The sequence below is a fragment of the Saccopteryx leptura genome, chromosome 2 (assembly GCF_036850995.1).
Source record: "Saccopteryx leptura isolate mSacLep1 chromosome 2, mSacLep1_pri_phased_curated, whole genome shotgun sequence".
Classification (NCBI taxonomy): Eukaryota; Metazoa; Chordata; class Mammalia; order Chiroptera; family Emballonuridae; genus Saccopteryx; species Saccopteryx leptura.
The window spans coordinates 64,293,918-64,318,774 of NC_089504.1; the positions used below are offsets into that span (position 1 = coordinate 64,293,918).

General features: G+C 39.1%; 2 protein-coding genes across 7 annotated transcripts in view; one reads left to right on the forward strand and one right to left on the reverse strand.

Moving 5' to 3' along the window:
- The window catches only part of SPATA6L (spermatogenesis associated 6 like), a 62,907-nt gene extending 38,094 nt beyond the window's left edge, over positions 1-24,813 (reverse strand). For 4 of the 6 annotated variants that reach the window (XR_010749212.1, XM_066368085.1, XM_066368083.1 and 1 more), the window contains exons 1-4: positions 24,559-24,693; positions 20,253-20,390; positions 16,303-16,351; positions 10,450-10,491 (exon numbers count right to left, since the gene is read on the reverse strand). Coding sequence is in view for 4 of the 6 variants with exons in the window: in XM_066368085.1 (XP_066224182.1) it covers positions 10,450-10,491; positions 16,303-16,351; positions 20,253-20,390; positions 24,559-24,597 (268 nt within the window). In the remaining 2 variants the exon portion in view is untranslated. Of the gene's footprint in view, positions 1-10,449; positions 10,492-16,302; positions 16,352-20,252; positions 20,391-24,558; positions 24,694-24,783 lie in introns of those variants that run through there. The other 2 variants (XM_066368082.1, XM_066368086.1) reach the window with 2 other exon arrangements.
- On the forward strand, positions 20,630-24,182 carry PLPP6 (phospholipid phosphatase 6). Its single transcript, XM_066368087.1, has 2 exons — positions 20,630-22,133; positions 23,605-24,182. The coding sequence occupies exon 1, from the start codon at positions 20,720-20,722 to the stop codon at positions 21,605-21,607; it is 888 nt and encodes a 295-aa protein (XP_066224184.1). The 5' UTR covers positions 20,630-20,719; the 3' UTR covers positions 21,608-22,133; positions 23,605-24,182.
- Positions 24,814-24,857: the final 44 nt, after the last annotated feature.

The window sequence follows — 24,857 nt, forward strand, 5'->3', positions numbered from 1 at the left end:
CACACACAATTCTAAAATCACCAATTACACTGAGAGCCTATGTATAAAAATTGTGCCACCAGGTGGCAGTTCTTACTCTCTTACTAGCTCAGGTCTCCAACCATTCAGGAAACACCACAAAGCAAAGATACCACAGACCTTTTCTCCTAAAATCCCATGATTCTAGTATAGAAGTCATAAACATTTTCTGTAAAGGGTCAGACAATAAATATCATAGACTCTGAGTACAGTCACAACTATTCAACTCTGTCATTGCAGCGTGAAAGCAATAAACAAATGAATGTGACTGTGTCCCAGTAAAACTTTATGAACAATAAAATTTAGATTTCATATAATTTTCACATCACTAAATATTTGTATTTTTAAATTTCTTTCCAACTATTTAAAATCTAAGAACTGAAGACTGTTTAGCAATTCCTTAAAAACTGAACACAGAATTACGCAACAATTCCACTCCTGGGTATATACCCAAAAGTACTGACAACGTACTCATCCAACAACTTGCACATGAATGTTGATAGCAGTATTATTCATAATATTCAAAAAGTGAGAACTACCCAATGTCCATCTACTGATGAATGGATAAGCAGACTTATTGTATAAAAGAATAGTACTGGTATATATGGTATATCCATATAAAAGAATATTATTCAGCCATAAAAAGAAATGAAGTACTGATATATACTATAACACAGATGAACCTTGAAACATGCTAACTGAAAAATGTCAGACATAAAAGGCCATGCACTGGCCCTGGCTGGTTGGCTAAGCAGTAGAGAACCAGCCCAACATGTAGATTTCCAGGTTCTATTCCTGGTCAGGCACACAGGAGAAGCAACCATCTGCATCTCCATCCCTTACCCTCTCTCTCTCTCTCTCTTCCCCTCCCGCAGTCATGGCTCAGAAAGGAAGTTGGTCCCAGGCGCTAAGAATGGCTCCCTGGGCCCTGGCAGGTTGGCTCAGCGGTAGAGCGTCGGCCTGGCGTGCGGGGGACCCAGGTTAGATTCCTGGCCAGGGCACATAGGAAAAGCGCCCATTTGCTTCTCCACCCCCAACCCCTCCTTCCTCTCTGTCTCTCTCTTCCCCTCCCGCAGCCAAGGCTCCATTGGAGCAAAGATGGCCTGGACGCTGGGGATGGCTCCTTGGCCTCTGCCCCAGGCGCTAGAGTGGCTCTGGTCGCGGCAGAGCGATGCCCCGGAGGGGCAGAGCATCGCCCCCTGGTGGGCAGAGTGTCGCCCCTGGTGGGCGTGCCGGGTGGATCCCAGTTGGGCGCATGCGGGAGTCTGTCTGACTGTCTCTCCCCGTTTCCAGCTTCAGAAAAATAAAAATTAAAAAAAAAAAAAAAAAAAAAAAAGAATGGCTCCCTGGCCTCACCTCAGGCACTAAAATAGCTCAGTTGCTGAGCAACAGAGCAACATCCCCAGATGGGCAGAGCATCATCCCATAGGGGGCTTTCTGGGTGGATCCTGGTTGGGGCACATGTGGGAGTCTATCTCTCTGCCTCCCTACTTCTCACTTAAGAAAAGTTAAAGAAAAAAGAGGCCATGCATTGTCTGATTCCATTTATATAAAATATCCAGAATAGGCAAATCAATAGACACAGAAAGTAAATTAATGGTGAACAGGGGCTATGGAGAGGAAGGAATGATGAGTGACTGCTAATGAGTATGGAGGTCTCTCCCTGAGTAATAAAAATGTTCTGGAATTAGATAGTTGTCATGCTTGAGTTACCTGTAAACTTACTAAAACAATTAATTGTATACTTTAAAAAGGTAAATTTTATAATATATGAATTAAATTCAATTTTTAAAAGTGTAGTGATTAAGTTCATAAGCCATACAAAAACACTGCAGCTGGATTTGGCCTGAGGGTTATAGTTTGCCAACCTGATTCTAGCATCTAATAGAGAAGATGACTTTGGGCTTTATACACACACTCTTCACAAATTAAAACATAGTCAAAGGCAAAAATTTGAAAAAGCTGAGCCAGGACTGAAATTATTATTTTGATAATAAGTATAGTTATAAAAAAATGAAAAGCCAAAGAACCACCAAACCCATAAAGTTACTCTTCTAAAAGTAACTACACTGAGAGCCTATATATCAATATAAAAATGAAACAGACGGATGACATCAGAGTAATGGCGGGGTAGGAAGCGATATCGATAAATCTCCCCCAAAACTCAACAAGATCTTCAACCAGAAACAGAAAAACCTATACTTGGAGCCTCCAGATGCTTCACAATACACCCAAAGGTATGGTCGAGTGAAAAATTGGCTAAATATATAACCAAACCCCGAAGGAAATAGGGAGTAAGAAATGCTCCACCTTCCTCACTAACCTAAACAGGACGGCTTTCTCTGGTAACTGTGAATATAGAAACTGAGGCGGGCAAAGGGGGTGAATAGATCCAGGCCGTGGCACAAATGGCTGAACCAGGCTGTGGCACGGAGATCCAAGCCGAGGAAAAACTGATCCTGTGGCAACCCGGGCAATACAAGCTAACACTCGCGCCAAACCCAAACAAAGAAAGACAAGCTGGGCGGCCATTTTACCCGGTCTCCTGGTTGGCGTGTGCGCAGTTAGTGGGCGAGAGATTTCTTCCTAGGCCCCGAGAGTGGGTGCCCATGTTGCCCCACGGAGAGGCAGGGTCAGAGGCCTTTCTGTGGGCCAAGGGCAGAGTCTCTGGGCAGCCCCAGCACCCTGGGAAAGCCACGCACGGGAGGGAGTGAGAACTAATTCCAACGGTGGAGATTATCCGTGCTGGAGGGGGTTTCACTCAGAGGGAAATGCGGCCGGCCTCATATCCTGGTTTGCGCGCACAGATAGTGAATGAGAGATTCCTCCGAGTGCCTCGGCAGTGCGCGCCTGTGTTATCGCACAGAGGGGCAGAGTCAGGGGCCTTTGTGTGGGCCAAAGCGGAATCTCGGGCCGCCCCAGCGCCTTGCAAAAGCCGCGCACGGGGACGGAGCGAGACTCAATTCCAACGCTGCAACTTTTCCCTGCGGTTGGGGGTTTCACTCAGAGCGTGAGACTGCTGGCCGGATATCCTGGTCTGCGCGCGCAGCCAGTGAGTGAGAGTTTCCTCCAAGCGCCCCGGAAGTGGGCGCCGGCCTGTGTTACCGGACAGAGTGGCAGACAGAGCCAGAGGTCTTTGAGTGGGCGGAAAGCCCGCCTGATTATGCTAGCAGCTCTGACTGACTGAGCCTTACCCAGAGCCCTGTGCTGAGTGGAAATAGAGTGGGGAGTTGCCAGCTCTTTGAGCCTCTTACTATCCAGGCAGAGGCAGCAGCAACCCCATAGCTGGATTATCAGGCTACTAATTGAGGAAGGAAAGACTAGGAGAAAGGCTCCAGGAACACGGACTCTCTCACTGTCGGAACCTATAAATGCTAATGAGCCTCGACTGCCAACGAGACTAAAGCACAATACATGACATTGCCATAGAGACTTATCAACTGCAAACCTCTACCTGAGCGTGCCAAAGGGGCAGAACCCGGGGTACAGAGTCACCGACCAGGAAGAGGGAGAGAAAAGAAAAAGCAAGAAGATAACCTCTCAAAATCAAGAATAATCTGCAGACTTTATAACCTATCCCATTTTATTATATTTGTTCGTTTGTTTCTCTTATCTTCATTCTTGATACTTTTTTTCCTCCTCCAATTTGGCCGATTAACTCTCTGCCAGTCTTACTCTCTCCTCTCCTTGAACTACACTATCCATAAGTGTTACATCTCCCATTATCTTTTCTCTTCTCTTCCTTTCTCTCTATGAGGGTTGCACTCCAAAACCCTTAACTCTCTCTCTCTCTCTCTCTCTCCTTTCTTTTTTCTTCTTTTAGTGGTTCCCTCTTTTGTTCTCTCTCTCTCTTTCTTTTCTCCCTCTATATTAGTTTCTTCCTTTCTCCTTTACATCTCCTCTCATTCAAACCTCAATAACAAACAAATTATCTTATCTGAGACTCAAACTTATGTTTGTGGCATTTTGGGGGGGTTTTACTTCACCTTATTAACTCACTAGCAGTGCTCCCATCCCTGGCTCTCCATTTTATCTAGTTCTTGTTCCACTAAATACAATAGTAATTTTTTAATTTGTCCCCCCATTTTTCTGTTTTCCTCTTATTCCTCTCATCATAACTCTTAGACAACCAACACCTAAAAGCAAAACATTTTATTCTTGACCCAAATTTTTTCCTTATTTGCTTTTTGTGGGTCCATACGCTCTTTTTTTTTTTTTTATTCTTTTTTCTTTTTTCTTTTTTTTTTCTTTTTTTTTTTTTTTGCCCCTTTATTACTTTTCGCCAATTCAGGCCCTCCATCACAGGCATTGTTTGTTATAATTCACAGTTCACCACAAGATTTTCTCAAGAAAGAGGGGAGAGGAGAGGAGAGGAAAAAAGGAGGGGGGGAATAATTTCCTTTTTTAAAAATTTTTATTTTATTTTATTTTTCTTTATTTCATTATTAATTTTTTTTTAAAAAAACACAACTCTTTTCGATTTTTTATTTTTTTTATTTTTTTAAACTTTTTATTCTTTATTAAATCTCATTAATACTATCAACAAAACCACCCTCAGATGCCATTAAGGAAGAGAAAATCAAATATCATGGATACAAAAGAAAGAGAGGTAACACAGCTAGATGAGGAAAAATCTATGGAGAAAAAATTTAATATATTGGAAACCTTGGAGCTAAATGAAAGAGAATTCAAGATAGAAATCCTAAAAATCCTCCGTGATATACAAGAAAACACAGAAAGACAAGTTAGGGAGCTCAGAAAACAACTCAATGAACACAAAGAATATATGTCCAAGGAAATTGAAACTATAAAAACAAATCAAACAGAGATGAAAAACTCAATTCACGAGCTGAAAAACGAAGTAACAAGCTTAGCTAATAGAACAGGTCAGATAGAAGAGAGGATTAGTGAAATAGAAGACAAGCAACTTGAGGCACAACAGAGAGAAGAAGAAAGAGACTCAAAAATTTAAAAAAATGAGATAGCCCTACAAGAATTATCTGATCTGACTCCATCAAAAAGAATAACATAAGAATAATAGGTATATCAGAGGGAGAAGAGAGAGAAAATGGAATGGAGAACATACTCAAACAAATAATAGATGAGAACTTCCCAAGCCTGTGGAAAGAACTAAAGCCTCAAGTTCAAGAAGCAAACAGAACTCCGAGTTTTCTTAACCCCAACAAACCTACTCCAAGACATATCATGATGAAATTGACACAAACCAACAGCAAAGAAAAAATTCTCAAGGCAGCCAGGGAAAAGAAGAATACAACATATAAAGGAAGGCCCATTAGATTATCATCAGATTTCTCAGCAGAAACTCTACAAGCTAGAAGAGAGTGGACCCCAATATTTAAAGTCCTGAAAGAGAGGAACTTTCAGCCACGAATACTATACCCATCAAAGCTATCCTTCAAATATGAAGGAGAAATAAAAACATTCACAGATACAGAAAAGATGAGGGAATTTATCATCAGAAAACCCCCACTCTAGGAATAACTAAAGGGGATTCTCCAATCAGATACAAAGAACAAAAAAAAACAGAGCCACAAGTAAAAGCTCCAAGAAGAACACAATAAAACCAAATTTAAACTGTGACAACAACAAAAAGAAAGAGGGGGAGAAGATGGAGATTAACAGTAGCAAAGGACGATGGAGTGCAAAAGTACTCACAAAATAGTTCGCTACAATGAACAGGGTAGGGACCCTTTTCATTACTCAAAGGTAACCACCATTGAAAAAACCACCACAGAAGCACATGAGATAAAAAAGATAGCAACAGAGGAAAGATGTATGGAATACAACCAAATAAAAACAAAAGATAGAAAAATGAAAGAGAAGGATCAAACAAGACACAAAACTAACAGAAAGCAAGATATAAAATGGCAATAGGGAACTCACAAGTATCAATAATTACACTAAATGTAAACGGATTAAACTCACCAATAAAAAGGCACAGAGTAGCAGAATGGATTAAAAAAGAAAATCCAACTGTATGCTGCCTACAGGAAACTCATTTAAGTAACAAGGATAAAAACAAATTCAAAGTGAAAGGCTGGAAAACAATACTCCAAGCAAATAACATCCAAAAAAAAGCAGGTGTAGCAATACTCATATCGGATAATGCTGACTACAAGACAGGAAAAGTACTCAGAGACAAAAATGGCCATTTCATAATGGCTAAGGGGACACTGAATCAAGAAGACATAACAATTCTTAATATATATGCACCAAACCAAGGAGCACCAAAATATATAAGACAGCTTATTGATCTTCAAACAAAAACTGACAAAAACACAATCATACTTGGAGACCTCAATACACCGCTGACAGCTCTAGATCGGTCATCCAAACAGAGAATCAACAAAGACATAGTGGCCTTAAACAAAACACTAGAGCACCTGGATATGATAGACACCTACAGGACATTTCATCCCAAAGGGACTGAGTATACATTTTTCTCCAGTGTACATGGATCATTCTCAAGAATTGACCATATGTTGGGCCACAAAAACAACATCAGCAAATTCAGAAAAATTGAAGTTGTACCAAGCATATTTTCTGCTCATAAAGCCTTGAAACTAGAATTCAACTGCAAAAAAGAGGAAAAAAATCCCACAAAAATGTGGAAACTAAACAACATACTTTTAAAAAATGAATGGGTCAAAGAAGAAATAAGTGCAGAGATCAAAAGATATATACAGACTAATGAAAATGACAATATGACATATCAGAATCTATGGGATGCAGCAAAAGCAGTGATAAGAGGGAAGTTCATATCACTTCAGGCCTATATGAACAAACAAGAGAGAGCCCAAGTGAACCACTTAACTTCCCACCTTAAGGAACTAGAAAAAGAAGAACAAAGACAACCCAAAACCAGCCGAAGAAAGGAGATAATAAAAATCAGAGCAGAAATAAATGAATTAGAGAACAGAAAAACTATAGAAAAAATTAATAGAACAAGGAGCTGGTTCTTTGAAAAGATCAACAAAATTGACAAACCCTTGGCAAGACTTACCAAGGAAAAAAGAGAAAGAACTCATATAAACAAAATCCAAAATGAAAGAGGAGAAATCACCACGGACACCGTAGATATACAAAGAATTATTGTAGAATACTATGAAAAACTTTATGCCACTAAATTCAACAACCTAGAAGAAATGGATAAATTCCTAGAACAATACAACCTTTCTAGACTGAGTCAAGAAGAAGCAGAAAGCCTAAACAGACCTATCAGTAGAGAAGAAATAGAAAAAACCATTAAAAACCTCCCCAAAAATAAAAGTCCAGGCCCTGACGGCTATACCAGCGAATTTTATCAAACATTCAAAGAAGACTTGGTTCCTATTCTACTCAAAGTCTTCCAAAAAATTGAAGAAGAAGCAATACTTCCAAACACATTTTATGAGGCCAACATAACCCTCATACCAAAACCAGGCAAGGATGGCACAAAAAAAGAAAACTACAGACCAATATCTCTAATGAATACAGATGCTAAAATACTAAACAAAATACTAGCAAATCCAATACAACAACATATTAAAAAAATAATACATCATGATCAAGTGGGATTCATCCCAGAATCTCAAGGATGGTTCAACATACGTAAAACGGTTAATGTAATACACCATATCAACAAAACAAAGAACAAAAACCACATGATCTTATCAATAGACGCAGAAAAGGCTTTCGATAAAATACAACACAATTTTATGTTTAAGACTCTCAACAAAATGGGTATAGAAGGAAAATATCTCAACATGATAAAGGCCATATATGATAAACCATCAGCTAACATCATATTAAATGGCACTAAACTGAAGGCTTTCCCCCTTAAATCAGGAACAAGACAGGGTTGTCCACTCTCTCCACTCTTATTTAATGTGGTACTAGAGGTTCTAGCCAGAGCAATCAGACAAGACAAAGAAATAAAAGGCATCCATATCGGAAAAGAAGAAGTAAAGGTATCACTTTTTGCAGATGATATGATCCTATACATCGAAAACCCCAAAGAATCCATAAAAAGACTACTAGAAACAATAAGCCAATACAGTAAGGTCGCAGGATACAAAATTAACATACAGAAGTCAATAGCCTTTCTATATGCCAACAATGAAACAACTGAGAAGGAACTCAAAAGAATAATCCCCTTCACGATTGCAACAAAAAAAATAAAATACTTAGGAATAAACATAACAAAGAATGTAAAGGACTTACATAATGAAAACTATAAACCATTGTTAAGGGAAATCGAAAAAGATATAATGAGATGGAAGAATATACCTTGTTCTTGGCTAGGAAGAATAAATATAATCAAGATGGCTATATTACCCAAAGCAATATACAAATTTAATGCAATTCCCATCAAACTTCCAATGACGTTTTTTAAAGAAATAGAGCAAAAAATCATCAGATTTATATGGAACTATAAAAAAACCCAAATAGCCAAAGCAATCCTAAAGAAAAAGAATGAAGCTGGGGGCATTACAATACCTGACTTCAAACTATATTATAGGGCCACGACAATCAAAACAGCATGGTATTGGCAGAAAAATAGACAATCAGACCAATGGAACAGAATAGAAAGTCCAGAAATAAAACCACATATATATAGTCAATTAATTTTTGATAAAGGGGCCAACAACACACAATGGAGAAAAGAAAGCCTCTTCAATAAATGGTGCTGGGAAAACTGGAAAGCCACATGCAAAAGAATGAAACTGGACTACAGTCTCTCCCCCTGTACAAAAATTAACTCAAAATGGATCAAAGATCTAAACATAAGACCTGAAACAATTAAGTACATAGAAGAAGACATAGGTACTCAACTCATGGACCTGGGTTTTAAAGAACATTTTATGAATTTGACTCCACGGGCAAGAGAAGTGAAGGCAAAAATTAATGAATGGGACTACATCAGACTAAGAAGTTTTTGCTCAGCAAGAGAAACTGATAACAAAATAAACAGAAAGCCAACTAAATGGGAAATGATATTTTCAAACAACAGCTCAGATAAGGGCCTAATATCCAAAATATACAAAGAACTCATAAAACTCAACAACAAACAAACAAACAATCCAATAAAAAAATGGGAAGAGGATATGAATAGACACTTCTCCCAGGAAGAAATACAAATGGCCAACAGATATATGAAAAGATGCTCATCTTCTTTAGCTATTAGAGAAATGCAAATCAAAACGGCAATGAGATACCACCTCACACCTGTTCGATTAGCTGTTATTAGCAAGACAGGTAATAGCAAATGTTGGAGAGGCTGTGGAGAAAAAGGAACCCTCATACACTGTTGGTGGGAATGTAAAGTAGTACAACCATTATGGAAGAAAGTATGGTGGTTCCTCAAAAAACTGAAAATAGAACTACCTTATGACCCAGCAATCCCTCTACTGGGTATATATCCCAAAAACTCAGAAACATTGATACGTAAAGACACATGCAGCCCCATGTTTATTGCAGCATTGTTCACAGTGGCCAGGACATGGAAACAACCAAAAAGCCCATCAATAGATGACTGGATAAAGAAGATGTGGCACATATACACTATGGAATACTACTCAGCCATAAGAAATGATGACATCGGAACATTTACAGCAAAATGGTGGGATCTTGATAACATGATACAAAGCGAAATAAGTAAATCAGAAAAAAACAGGAACTGTATTATTCCATACGTAGGTGGGACATAATAGTGAAACTAAGAGACATTGATAAGAGTGTGGTGGTTACGGGGAGGAGGGGGGAATGGGAGAGGGAAAGGGGGTGGGGAGGGGCACAAAGAAAACAAGATAGAAGGTGACAGAGGACAATCTGACTTTGGGTGGTGGGTATGCAATATAATTGAATGACAAGATAACCTGGACTTGTTATCTTTGAATATATGTATCCTGATTTATTGATGTCACCCCATTAAAAAAATAAAATTATTAAAAAAAAAAAAATGAAACAGACTAGTGGGAGGAAAATAGTGTTACCGTATTTTTCGCTCCTTAAGACGCACCTGACCATAAGACACACCTAGGGTTTTAAGGAGGAAAATAAGAAAAAAAAAATATTCTGAACCAAATGGTGTGTTAAAATATTTAGTAAAACAGTCCAATGAGGTCAGTGTCATTATTGCCTCGAATTTAATGAACATAAAATGCTCAATATTTTGAATGCAAATTTAATGCTCAATAAAATTTTTATCATGTTTGAAAAAAAATATTTAGTAAAATACTGTATTTTTCATCACTCCATATGACACACGGGCATTTTCCCCTCTACTTTTTTGGGGGAAAAGTGCATCTTATGGACTGAAAAATACGATATATAAAACATAAGTTTTAAATACCATCCTCATTTTGTCAGGCCAAAATGCTTTCAAATTTAAATTAAACTAATTTAGAAATACATTTATTGGCACATTACCTGGAGGCACTAGCTGTATTAATTCAAACCTGGTTAGGAAGCCTAAAAAAGAAAAAAATGAGATTTTAATACTTTAGAAAATTGCTAGACTTACCAACATTGTTCTATTGCTCCATACTATCTTGTTATGATAATATGCCAAAGCAGTGGAAATGCTTTCTCAAATATAAAAAATTAACTAATCCATCACAGGGTAATAAATGTTTTCTTTCCCATTTACTGTTCTTTTAAAATGCCTAAACATTGCTATGTGTTCATAATAAAAATAAATTAGTAATAGCAAAAGAAAAATAAAGAAAATTGCTAGAGTTTTTCATTAATTGCTACATTTAAAACTGCCACAATACCCATTTAATTCCCTTTTAATTTGAACAACACATAGTTAGGGGAATCTACCCATTTCTGCAATCTTAATAGTGAGATTAAATGTAATAATGTAACAATTATTACTTTATTAATAATAAGTGCCATAACAATGATTCAGGTATTTCTTGACCCAATTGAAGGCATAGAGTGACAATAACTGAGTTATAAAAGCAGCATTTCAGTCCCTGAAAAGTACTGACAGAACAAATGCAATATTTTCTCTCTTAAAAATATATTTATATATTTTTTATTTTATTTATTCATTTTAGAGAGAGAGAGAGAGAGGAGAGAGAGACAGAGAGAGAGAAGGGGGGAGGAGCTGGAAGCATCAACTCCCATATGTGCCTTGACCAGGCAAGCCCAGGGTTTCGAACTGGCGACCTCATTAAAAATATATTTATAAGTCACTTAAACTTTTCATTTTAAAAATTCAAAATCAAATGTTATCCATTAACCTAAAAATGTTCACATTGCTTAGCCTGACCAGGCAGTGGCACAGTGGATAGAGCATCAGCCTGAAACACTGAGGACTCAGGTTCAAAACCCTGAAGTACCAAGCTTGAGTTGAGGGTTCACCAGCTTGCGCGTGGGATCATAGACATAACCCATGGTCACTGTCTTGAGCCCAAAGGTTGCTGGCTTGAAGCCTAAGGTTGCTGGCTTGAACAAGGGGTCACTAGCTCAGCTGGAGTCCCCAGGTCAAGGCACATATAAAAAAGCAATCAATGAACAACTAAGGTGCTGCAACTATGAGTTGATGCTTCTCATCTATCTCCCTTCTTGTCTTTCTGAGGGTCTCTCTCTCTCGCTAAGAAAAAAAAAAAGTTCATGTTGCTTAAAACAGTATGCTTTATGACTATATAAATGAGACATAAAATTAACATTTTTTATATTTCTTGAGTCCAAAATATATTTTGAAATAGTGAGCCTGTGTACAATGTCTACAAGGACTAGAATAAAATTCAAATCTTAAAAATAATTTAAAATATAAATAGTATAGTAATTAGAAAAAACAAAAAATTCCTACAAAATATTAAAATTGAAAACATTTAAAATAGACAGTAATAGTAAATATGGTTAATAATACAGTATTATATACAGTTGACCCATGAGCATGGGTACAAATGCATGAGTCCAGTAACTCCTGGATATTTTTCAATAAATACAGTCAGCCCTTTTCACCTAGGGGTTTCATATCCATGTATTCAACCAACCATAGATAAAAAATAGTATTTTAGCATTCCCAACTGTGGTTTCCCAACCCCAACCACAGATTGAAAATACTGTCTTTCATCTGCATTTGGTTGAATCCTCAGGTGCAAAGGGCTGACTTTAGAGTCTAAAGTTATATTCAGATTTTCTACTCCATTGGGGGTTGGCACCCCTAACCATGATATTGTTCAAGGATCAGTTGTACTATAAAATTGCCAAGAGAATAGATCTTAAATGTTACCACCACCAGAAAAGCAATGATAATCGTGTGATGGAATGGAGGTGTTAGCTAACACTATGGTGGTAATCATTTTGTAATACTGTATATATTATATCAGCAGTTCTCAACCTGTGGGTATTATATATAATTGTATCAAATAAACATGTTGTACACATTAGGCTTACACAATGTCATATGTCAGTTATATCTAAAAAAAAACTGGAAAAGGACACAATGAAAGTAAAATTCTCCCTTTGTAGACCAGTGAAAAACATATGAATGCATGAAAACAGAACTTTAAATGCCAAGAAACTTAAAAGCCAAGACAGTCCATAATTTAGGTTTTCCAAGTAGGAGAAGGGAGTAATCCTTGCCAACCCTCACCCCAACAGTAATGTTAAACACTTAATTTGTCTCGGGCTCTAAATTCCTTATATTCAATTAATTCTCACCACTTTCCATTACAGGAAATTGTTAAGATGGCAATATTCCCCAAACTGATGCACAGGTTTAATGCTATCCCTGTCAACATCCCAGCTGGCTTCTTTGCAGAAATTAATAAGCTTATCCTAAGATGAAAAACCATGAAAACCCAAAAAGCATAAAAGGTCTTGGAAAAAAAACTAAGTTGGAGAACTCATACTTCCTGATTCAAAAACTTACTACAATGCTACAATATGGGGCCCTGGCCTGGTAGCTCAGTTGGTTAAAGCATCTTTCTAACATGCCTAGCTTGTAGTTTTGATCCCTGGTCAGGGCACAAACAAGAATTAACCCATCTTTAATCACCGCAAAAAAAAAAAAAAAATAGAAGACTGGATAAGGAAGATGTGGCATATATACACCATGGTATACTATTCAGCCATAAGAAATGATGACATCGGATCACTTACAGCAAAATGGTGGGATCTTGATAACATTATACAGAGTGAAATAAGTAAATCAGAAAAAAAACAAGAACTGCAGGATACCATACATTGGTGGGACATAAAAACGAGACTAAGAGACATGGACAAGAGTGTGGTGGTTACGGGGGGTGGGGGGGGAGGGAAGGAGGGAGAGGGGGAGGGAGTGGGGGAGGGGCACAAAGAAAACTAGATAGAAGGTGACAGAGGACAATCTGACTTTGGGTGATGGGTATGCAACAGAATTGAATGACAAGATAACCTGGACATGTTTTCTTTGAATATATGTACCCTGATTTATTGATGTCACCCCATTGAAATAAAAATTTATTTATAAAAAAAAGAGAATTAGCCCATGAATGCATAAATAAGTGGAACAACAAATTAATGTTCCCCTTTCTTTCTCTCTCCTACCTTCCTCTCTAAAATCAATAAATGAAAAAAATTTAAAAAGAATGTGTTGTATTGGCAGAATGATAGGTATATGGTTCAATGGCATAGAATTGACAGCCCTAAAATAAACTCACATTTATACTAATTAATTTTTAACAAAGGTTTAAATTCAACAAAGAACTATTCAATGGGTGAAAAATACTCTGATCCACAATGGTGCTGAGACAACTGAATGTCCAGGTAAATGTCCAACTGAATGTCATTCTCCCTTCCTCTCTATTTGTCTCTGTCACAAAAAAAAAAAAAAAAAAAAAAAAAAAGAAGTAGAAGAAGAAAGGAAGAAAGAAAAAGAAAACACATGTCCATGAAACAACTTGTACACAAATATTCAATTCATAGCAGCATTATTCATTATAGCCTCAAAGTCTATCAACTTATGAATGGATAAACAATATGTGACATATCCATACAATGGAGCATTATTGGCCATAAAAAGAAATGAAGTACTGGCCCTGGCCGGTTGGCTCAGTGGTAGAGCGTCGGCCTGGCGTGCAGGAGTCCTGGGTTTGATTCCCAGCCAGGGCACACAGGAGAAGCGCCTGCCCATCTGCTTCTCCACCCCTCCCCCTCTCCTTCCTCTCTGTCTCTCCCCCCCCCTCAGCCAAGGCTCCATTGGAGCAAGGTTGACCAGGGTGCTGAGGATGGCTCCATGGCCTCTGCCTCAGGCCTAGAATGGCTCTGATTGCAACAGAGCAATGACCCGGATGGGAAGAGCATCGCCCCCTGGTGGGCGTGCCAGGTGGATACTGGTCGGGCACATGCAGGAGTCTGTCTGACTGCCTCCCAGTTTCCAACTTTGGAAAAAAAGAAAAAGAAATGAAGTACTGACACATGCTATTTGGGAAATATCATGCTAATTAAAAGAAACCAGGCACAGCCTGACCTACGGTGGCACAGTGAATAAAGCGTCAACCTGGAAACACTGAGGTTGCCGGTTCAAAACCCTGGCTTGCCTGGAGCTTCCTGCTCCTCACCCTTCTCTCTCTCTCTCTTTCTCTCTCCCCTCTCCTCTCTAAAATGAATAATAATAAAAATAAATAAAATTTTTAAAAAAAGAAGAAACCAGGCACAGCTCTGGCCAGTGACACGGTGGTTAGAAAGTCATCCCGGAACACCAGGGTCGCCCACTAGATCCTGGGGTTGTTGGTTCATTCCCAAGAGCACTGATTCATTCCCAAGGGCACCAGTTGGAGCCCCCCTCAGGGCACATATGAGAAACAATCAATGGGTACATCACTAGGTGAAGCAATTAGTTGATGCTTCTCATCATTCTCCCTTCCTGCATCTCTCTCTCTCTCTTTCAAAAAAAGAAAAAAAGGCCTGACCAGCTGGTGGCGCAGTGGATAGAGCATCAGACTGGGATGCGGAAGACCCAGGTTCGAGACCCCGAGCTCTCTAACTTGAGTGCAGGTTCATCTGGTTGGAGCAAAAGCTTACCGGCTTGAGCCCAAGGTCGCTGGCTCGAGCAAGGGGTTACTCGGTCTGCTGAAGGCCCGCAGTCAAGGCATATATGAGAAAGCAATCAATGAACAGCTAAGGTGTTGCAACACACAACAAAAAACTAATGATTGATGCTTCTCATCTCTCCATTCCTGTCTGTCTGTCCCTGTCTATCCCTCTCTCTGACTCTCTGTCTCTGTAATAAAAAAAAAGAAAAAAAGAAGGAAAGAAACCAGTCACAAAAGGTTACATACTGTATAAGTCCATTTATATGAACTATCCAGAATAAGCAAATCAGAGACAGAAAGATTAATTAGTAGTTGCCTAGGACTGGGAGAGATGAGGAAGAATGGGTATAGGATTTCTTTCTGTAGTAATGAAAATGCCCTGAAATTGATTATGATGATGGTTAAACAACTCTGTGAATATACAAGAACCATTTAATTGAAAAAATAATAATAAACAGAATAGTACCTTCTAGTACAGGGGTTCCCAAACTTTTTACACAGGGGGCCAGTTCACTGTCCCTCAGACCGTTGGAGGGCCGGACTATAAAAAAAACTATGAACAAATTCCTATGCACACTGCACATATCTTATTTTAAAGTAAAAAAACAAAACGGGAACAAATACAATATTTAAAATAAAGAACAAGTAAATTTAAATCAACAAACTGACCAATATTTCAATGGGAACTATGCTCCTCTCACTGACCACCAATGAAAGAGTGAGGTCCCGCGGGCCGTAGTTTGGGGACTCCTGTTCTAGTATATCCCATCTATATCTAGAAAAGAGTTTGTAATGGATTCAAAACCATGATTCACCTTTGCAACAGCATGGATAGACCTGTAGAGAATTATGCTAAATGAAATAAGCCAATCAGAGAAAGACAAATCCGATATGATTTCACTCATATGTGGAATCTAATAAACAAAATGAACTAACAAGCAAAATAGAGACAGACTCATAGATTGAAAGAAGGCTGACAGCTGTCGGGAGGAGTGGTGGTGTTGAAGGCTGGGGTGGTGATGGAGAGATTGAACAAGAAAGAGAAAAAAAGAGAAAAATAAATGCAAGAATAATATTTTAAAAAGAAACCCTAAAAAACATGATTCAAATTTTACAGACTCTCTTGAATGTAAATATAGATCAAACATAGAAGTATCACAACATAGAAAATAGTAAAATTTTGTATCTGTGAATTATAGACATACGACAGTCTCTCTCTTTCTCTCTGTCTTTTTCTGACAGTACCTACTTTCTAAAATGTCTGCTACCGCTCCAGGATCTATTGCGTTTTCGAATAACTGTGAAAAAATGAAAAAATAAATTTTCAAAGTTTTATTAATATACACTCATAGAAATTATAGATTACATTCTTCCAAATAATTAACACATATCAAATCCAGCCATATAATATTTTGGACTCAACAGAAATACTTTTAGCAGGTACTGTATATGGTTAAAAGTTTAACAAATGGTTTGACCAAGCAGTGGCACAGTGGATAGAGCGTAGGACTGGGACGCAGAGGACCCAGGTTCGAAACTCCGAGGTCTCTGGGTTGAGCACGGGCTCATCTGGTTTGAATACAGCTCACTAGCTTGAACTCAAGGTCACTGGCTTGAGCAAGGGTCACTTTGTAGCCCCTCGGTCAAGGCACATATGAGAAAGCAATCAATGAACAACTAAGCTACCACAATGAAGAATTGATGCTTCTCATCTCTCTCCCTTCCTGTCTGTCTGTCCTATCTGTCTCTCTTTCTGTCTCTGTTACACACACTAAAAAAAAAAAGTTCAACAAATTACTATAGAATAAATGAATAAGAATTAGGAAAAAAAAATACCAAATGTGAGGAAAATCCAACTTAGCTGAATCTACCACATGTTCAAAATGTCATCAACCTGACCTAGCCCTACAGTTTGTTGCTAAAAGCACATCTGGCATCAACCTCAAAGAGTCTTGAGTACCTAAAAAAAACATTCTGCATACCACAAATATTCCTACAACATAAAACTGCATGAAAGATTTCTCTTGCCAAGGAATTGGTTGTGCTAAAAAGAAACATAAATAAAAACTCTATGTGCAACATAAAAGAAAAGCTAAATGCTAGTAACTACACTCCCACAAGATTCAAAAATAGAGAGAGGGAGAGTCTCTTAAGTTTTAAGTATATCATGAAGCCCAAGATACCTGTCTAGCCACTGCCAAATCTGCATCTCTTGTCCTTCAGGCAAAAAGGGCCTCGTATAGGACTGAAATAAAAGGCATACCACATCCCTCTTCCAGAATTCTAAAACCCTGTTAAAATAAAACAAACTTTTCAGTGGAGTTTGATTTCCAGCATTAAAATTCTAATTTAAATAGTGTTTAAACATAAGCATGGTTAAAATCTGCTCTTAATCCAAAGCTAGGTCTATTTTAACTAGAAAAATGAGGCTGTCCTCTGTAATTTTTGTATTGACTTGGGTTTATCAAGCAAATATGGGTGGTTTATTTCCTCTAAACTATTTCAGTAATTACATCCCTTCACTTCACCCATGTCTAAGGATTTTCTCAAGTATGATCTTAGGGAATAAATGACCAATGTGACCTGCTCAAACACAATGGTTCATACATTCTTTAGGAGAAATTTCTTGTTTATCCTATGGCTTTACAATGCTCAAGTCTGAATTACACAGAAGGTCCAAGGAGAAAAGATTTTTGCTTACTTGCTGCAAGTATTTGCATTTAAAGACTGAAACAAATACAGCCAAAACTGGAGCAAATTGGAAGAAAGCTGGAATACAAACCCAAACAGCTCACACAAAAGGGCAATTTTCAAAATTTAAAACAAAGCATTTAAAAATATAATACAAAATAAAGCATTTATTTAATTGCATTTTATAAAATGAAAACTAGCGTATGGTATATTTGACTAGTAATCTCATATGCACAGTTTTGCAACAGAGCAGTGGTGTGGCATCCAGAATGTGACTCTCAGGCTCACTTTCCTCTTCTACAAGTCAAGGAGGTTGGACTAGATAACCTCCAAGGTCATTTACAAATTTATTGCTCTGTGCTTCTATAATTTTCTATCTTTGGGCTTCTTACAAAAAAAAATATTTTAAATCTTCTATAGAAGCATACTTAAAATTGATAAAATAAGAAAATTCTTGAAGAAAAAACAGACTGGATTTCTACCACTACCAATATCTAAAAAGCAGAAGTAGGCTCCTCTGGATTCTGTCTGTATATTCTAAGGTTCTACGCTTTTCTCTTAGGTTTTCTCTAAGGTTCCTCTTTTCTCTCATCCAACTAGTTTGGTAAACTATTTAAATTAACACTATAACTTGGGGTGGTAAACACAATACAATAAACCAGATGTATTATAGATTTATATGCCTGAAACCTATATAATTTTATTAACCAATGTCACTGCAATAAATTCAATTTTAAAAATAAATTTAAAAAGAAACTAAATGAAAAATGATTTGACTTGGGTGATAGGCACACAGCACAATTAACAATTCAAATGCTATGGAGATGTTTATCTGAAACCTATACACTTCAACTGATCAATGTCACCACATTAAATTTAATTTTATAAATAAAAGTTTTTTGAAAATAAAAAGAAAGAAACTAGAGCCTGGCCATATAGCTCAGTTGGTTAGAGCACTGTCCTGGGGCATAGAAGTTGCCGATTCCATCCCGGGTCAGGGCACATACCAGAATAGATCGATGGTCCTGTCTCTCTTTCTCTCTTTCTCTGTCCCTCTCTCTCTAAAATCAATAAAATAAATATTTTTTAAAAGAAACTAGAAAAATGGAATTTGAAAATAAACTAATATATCCATGTTAAATACACAAAAAGAAAATAAATTAGCACTATAATTTATAAAAAACATTATGTATAGCTCTAGGCATCTATTTTTTTAACGATTTTATTTATTGATTTTTAGAGAGAGGAGAGAGAGAGAGAGAGAGAGAGAGAGAAAAGGGGGTGGGGAGGAGCAGGAAGCATCAACTCCTCTAGTTGCTTCTCATATGTACCTTCACCCAGCAACCTGAGCTTTTCAGGTCGATGCTTTTATCCCCTGTGCCACCACAGGCCAGGTAGTAGTCAACCCTCATCTCTTAATTCTTAGATCAAAACAGGTCATTTTCTGGGCACCACCATTCACATGTTTAAAAGTGATAGACTCTACCTGGAGATCTTTCCATACTCATCTTCCCTCACAAAGAACCACCTCAGTGATATTCTCAGGAGCAAAATCATCAGACTTACCAAGGTTCAAAGAATCAGATTGAGAAAAGGGGGTGGGGAAGAGCAGGAAGCATCAACTCCTCTAGTTGCTTCTCATATGTACCTTCACCCAGCAACCTGAGCTTTTCAGGTCGATGCTTTATCCCCTGCGCCACCACAGGCCCTTAGACAGTCAACCCTCATCTCTTAATTCTTAGATCAAAACAGGTCATTTTCTGAGCACCACCATTCACATGTTTAAAAGTGACAGACTCTACCTGGAGATCTTTCCATACTCATCTTCCCTCACAAAGAACCACCTCAGTGATATTCTCAGGAGCAAAATCATCAGACTTACCAAGGTTCAAAGAATCAGATTGATTCCATCTCTGAATTCCAAAACAAAAACTTCAAAGGGTTGTTATTATGTAATAATGAAAGTAATATTTTAAAGTGACAAGAAGACTGGAAATATTTTGATAATTTATATCATGATCATAAATAAACCAAGTATGACCTAAGAAAACTCAGTAAGTCTGAGGAGCCTTCTTGTTTTGTTACAGGATTTTAGATTCAGGATTTAACTAATCTGGTCACAGTTTTTCATGATATTTTGAATCTAAAAAAGTTTGTGTCTAAGTTCCACTAGTTTATTGATTATCCCTATCATAAATGTAATGCAAGTGCCTCTAACATCTCCCAGAATGTTCAGGAAATGCTCTTTCTGCTCCAGTTAGAAAATACCATGGGAGCTCCCAGAATAGAAAACATCCTGGACAGAGTGTTTAGCACCAGATTGACAGAACTTGGCTCAGTCCTGGGCTGCAAAAGCATGTCTTACAACTTTGGTTTCGCGCTGTAATGAGGTGCCTTTAAGTAATTTTTTAAAGGAAATTTACAAAATAACTTTATAAGAACCACTAAATGATCTTCAGACAGCAACATTTTAATTTCTCTCTTTAGCAGTGAGAAAGTCAAGATCACCTTTTCAAATTGCATTCTCTGCTGAATCATAATAGGGAACACGGAGGGAAAGCAGTCCGTCTCCAAGTACTGATTCAGGAGGTAAACTCCAAGGTACACATCTTGCTTGTCAGGAAGGAACACCCCTGGGCAAGAGATCTTAAAAAGAAGGGTGGAAAAATAGAGAACAGGGTTTGTTTGTTTTTTTAAATGGGGCTCTATCTCCCCTAACCAACCACAAACAATATCAAATTTCCCCCACTGCCGCACCCCTTCATATGTACCTCCCATAACACCCTCCCCTCTCCTCTCCTTCTTCAAATCGGAATTCCAATTTCATTCCACACCTCCGCCAGGTGTCACAAGCGTCCCCTAGCTGCTTCCTCTCCCCGCCCCTCCAGTTGGCAGTGCGGAAGCGGAAGAGGCTGCAGGGCCGGGGAGCCTGTGTATCGGCTGGCTGGGTCTTGGGATCCGGGCCGCCCGCCGCAATGCCGAGCCCCCGCAGGAACATCGAGGGACGCCCGCTGGGTGCCTCTACCTCGAGCAGCAGCAGCCCCGGCAGCCCGGCCCATGGCGGCGGCGGCGGCGGGAGCGGCAGGTTAGAGTTCCAGTCCCTGCTCAGCAGCCGCGCATCGGCCGCGGACCACACCTGCGCCCGGCTCCGCATGTCTGAGAGCCCGGTGCACCGCCGGGGCTCCTTCCCGCTGACAGGATCCGTCCCCTCGCAGGCGTCACCGCCCCCGCTGCCTGAGGAGGATCGCATGGACCTGAACCCGTCCTTCCTGGGCATCGCCCTGCGCTCCCTGCTGGCCATCGACCTGTGGCTGTCCAAGAAGTTGGGGGTATGCGCTGGGGAGAGTTCGTCCTGGGGCAGCGTGCGGCCCCTTATGAAGCTGCTAGAGATCTCTGGACACGGCATCCCGTGGCTGCTGGGCACCCTCTACTGCCTGTCCAGGAGCGACAGCTGGGCCGGGCGTGAGGTGCTGATGAACCTGCTCTTCGCCCTATTTTTGGACCTACTGCTGGTGGCCCTGCTCAAGGGGCTGGTCCGCAGGCGTCGCCCAGCCCACAACCAGATGGACATGTTTGTCACCCTCTCGGTGGACAAGTACTCCTTCCCCTCGGGCCATGCCACCAGGGCCGCTCTGGTGTCCCGATTCATCTTGAACCACCTGGTACTAGCCATTCCACTGAGGGTACTGGTGATACTATGGGCATTTATCTTGGGCCTCTCCAGGGTCATGCTGGGGCGACACAATGTCACCGATGTGGCTTTTGGCTTTTTTCTGGGCTACATGCAATATAGCATTGTCGACTATTGCTGGCTCTCACCGCACAATGCTCCAGTCCTCTTTGTACTGTGGAACCAACAATGACACCATCTCATTCATTATGGCACCAGGAGATGTAAAATTTTCCACATGCGATCATGCCAACTTAAACCAGCAGCCATACCGCTTGTCCCTCTTAGGACATTTCAGGCTTCCTTTGGGATTTCAGGTGTCCTACCATCTTGATGGGTTGCTCGACTGGAGCACATGCTGGCCATTACTGATCACAGCCATATTACAGAAAGCAAAAAAAATCCCTCTGTTTTACGTTTAACAATTTTATATCTCCAGGACAAGTGCAAATAAACCAAGCTGGGGTGATGATAATGTTGCTGTTTTATAAAGTTGGCATCAGAAAAACTGTGTTTTGTAGTGATCCTACATGGCAACATATCACTTGTAAACTGAACTCTGAAAAAGAAACATCTTCATCCTGTAAATATACATGCATATAAACTGATACTAATCCTAGTTCTTAGTTATTTAAGAATCTAAAACACAGGTTTTTCTATTTATTCCCTGAAGATGTTGCCACAGCTGGGGAAATTTCCTCTTAATCCTGATCCTCTTGGTAAGCTTTTTTAGTTTATTGTCTCTTCCATCTTTGCAGACTGGATAGTGAGAGGAGAGATTATAGTACATAGTTTTCTCTCCTTTCTACCTTCTCAAAATATCTTCAAATTTCTTTTTTTTTTTTTTTTTAGGATCTTTAAATTCATATATCTTTCCCACTACTCTCTAATACTGTCTTTTAGCATTCAGAGAACAAGCCAAGAACTTATTTGAAGAAGAAACAATTTAAAATGGGCACATCTATAGTCCCCATAAAAAATGAAAATTAAAAAAGGAAGGATGGGACAATGGCCTCATGCAAAAATAGTTAAGCTGCTGAGGGGTCCGAGGAACTGAGAGTTTGGGAGTAGGCTAACCACATACTATGTCAATGAATCAGTATGGCAAGAGATGGGGCCCTGCTGCCTGTCATCTCTACTGAATAAAGAAAAATGCTCCTCTACTGAGGTAATAAATGAGAAAATAATGTGATTCTTTGCGATGCAAAAGCATAAGCTTTTTCACCACAGGATGACCTTGTGTATTATAGTTTTTCATATGGAATTATATATACACTCTAGGTAACAGTATTTAATCTGAAATTCATCAGGTGAGTCTGCTGCAATACCAGTCACAATGTACAACTAACTACTAAATTTCTGTTTACCCTGACCTTTACATTTAAAGCAATTTATCCATGGTGCCTCCCCAAATCACAAGACCAAAGACTACCAAATGCAGGTGGACTCTGCTCATTATTCATTGACCAGGAAAGATGAAAAGGTATATGCTTTAAATGCTGCTCTACCTGAAAATAAGAACCTTTAAATTACCTATGGAACTGGTCTCTTCAGATAATTCTAATGACCAGTTATTTTCACATTTATAAATAGAATGGATTTTGGCCTTTGATCTGTCTTGTAGAGAGGTACACAGAGGAATCTGGAGCATGGCTGTGATAAGAAAGCTTGGATTGGGTAGAAACAAACTTTGAGTGTGAGACACACACTGAAAGAGAAACAGCTGTTCTCCAAAATAAAATCATTTGCATTCCCACAATATCTTGAACACAGACTACCTCTTTACCTGCTGAATCAGACAAACTGTAAAGCTGTAAGTGATTTGCTTTATTGTTTAATCTTAGAGAGATCCTTTATTTTAATGGCAGTAATATTCAGGTTGGATATTGGGAAGTGTGACAGTTCCTCTTGCAATGTACACAAGTCTGAATATTGGGGGCTCAAAATTAGTCTTACTTTCTGGTTCCTGTTTATAATTCTGGAATTCCCTTAGTTGCTAGGGCCTAGTTTGCTGGCTTTAAAGCACATATCAAGTCACCCTGTTTTTGGAGCATCCTAAGTACTGTAGAGTAGAAAACTGATTTCACTGTTAATTGTACACTGAGGAATGCTTTTTAAAAATCAAAATGAAATTAACCAGTAATGTTGAATGAAATGAGATTTTTAAAATTATTCCTTTTTTGCCTTGAGGAGGAAAACTGATTTATCACTCAGCTTCTCAAGAATTCACATCACTGCACTTTGAGATCTTGCGAATGATACAGCACACAGTTGAAATAGCCTGGTTCCATTTGCTGTCAAAGTGGAACAAATCCAGGAAATTCTGCTCTTTATTTCATAGCTACATGTCTGATGAAATCGTAGCATTTGTCACTTGTATAGAGGCTTACCAGATTTTCCATATCCATAACCTGTTTGGCATTTGTGCTGGTAATCATTGCCAGAAGAGAAGCCCTTACAGTTTGGAGGCTAAGCTGCATGAGAGTGTCCCTACAGATGGAAGGACTGGAAAATGGAAACTGAAAGAAGAGGAATGACTAACCCCAAACAAGAACAATGGAGTCACTCTGCCACAGCATCTCACTTAAGTAAGATTCAATGGATAAATATAAAACAGTTGTTGGTTGATTTTCCTTTTGCAGTTAGCAAGCCAGAGCCATCTCTAGGGGAAATAGCTTAGAAATACTTGATTAGTTCATAGAGGTGAAAAATTATCAGGAAGTGATGAAGCGTTCTGAAATTAAATTCTAACCTGGTTATTTAAAGGAGAGGTTTTCTTTGTGGTTTGTTTGTTTTTTGTTTGTTTGTTTGTTTGTTTTTATCTTTCACAAATCTTTATCTTGGAAAAGAAAATAAATCCTTCTTGGACTTAATTCAGGGTTACTAAAAATTTTTTTCAGGATAAAGCTAAAAAAACAAGTTGGCTTTAAGGGGGAAAAAAGTAGGAAGAGGTTGAGCAGAATTAAAGATTAGGAAGTCAGAGAAGACTTGTGTAGAGACTCGGACAGAGGTATGATTTGTTCCAAAAGACAATGTCTATGAGGTGAGGGGGGAGGGGGTGATGAAAACGACCTGGGACCATTTAAGAACCTGGGGAAAGTCTGATTTGGGAGCAAGGAGGGGAGGTTCGTCGATCTCTCTTACCGCCCGGATCTGCAGCTCCACCACCACCTCCAGAGGCATCGTGCCCTGCGTGGGCGAAAGGACCTTAATGAAAAGATCCTTTTGTGCTGAGCCTTGAACCGATTTTTCTTGGTTTAGCTAAATCCCTGGGGCAAATGTTCCCAGTAGCTTCCCCATCCCCCACCCCCTCCTACCCCCATCTGTTCCCCTGTGCCCAGGTCCCTCCCACCCGGACCGGTCTCACACAATCGGAATTGTAGCTCAAGCTTCCAGAAGGCCGAAGCGTCGCGTTGCCATGGACACTTTGACACTATGGCGCA

Bases quoted from the DNA above. Each gene is read 5' to 3' on its own strand.
- PLPP6 (XM_066368087.1), top strand. From the start codon at position 20,720: ATGCCGAGCCCCCGCAGGAACATCGAGGGACGCCCGCTGGGTGCCTCT.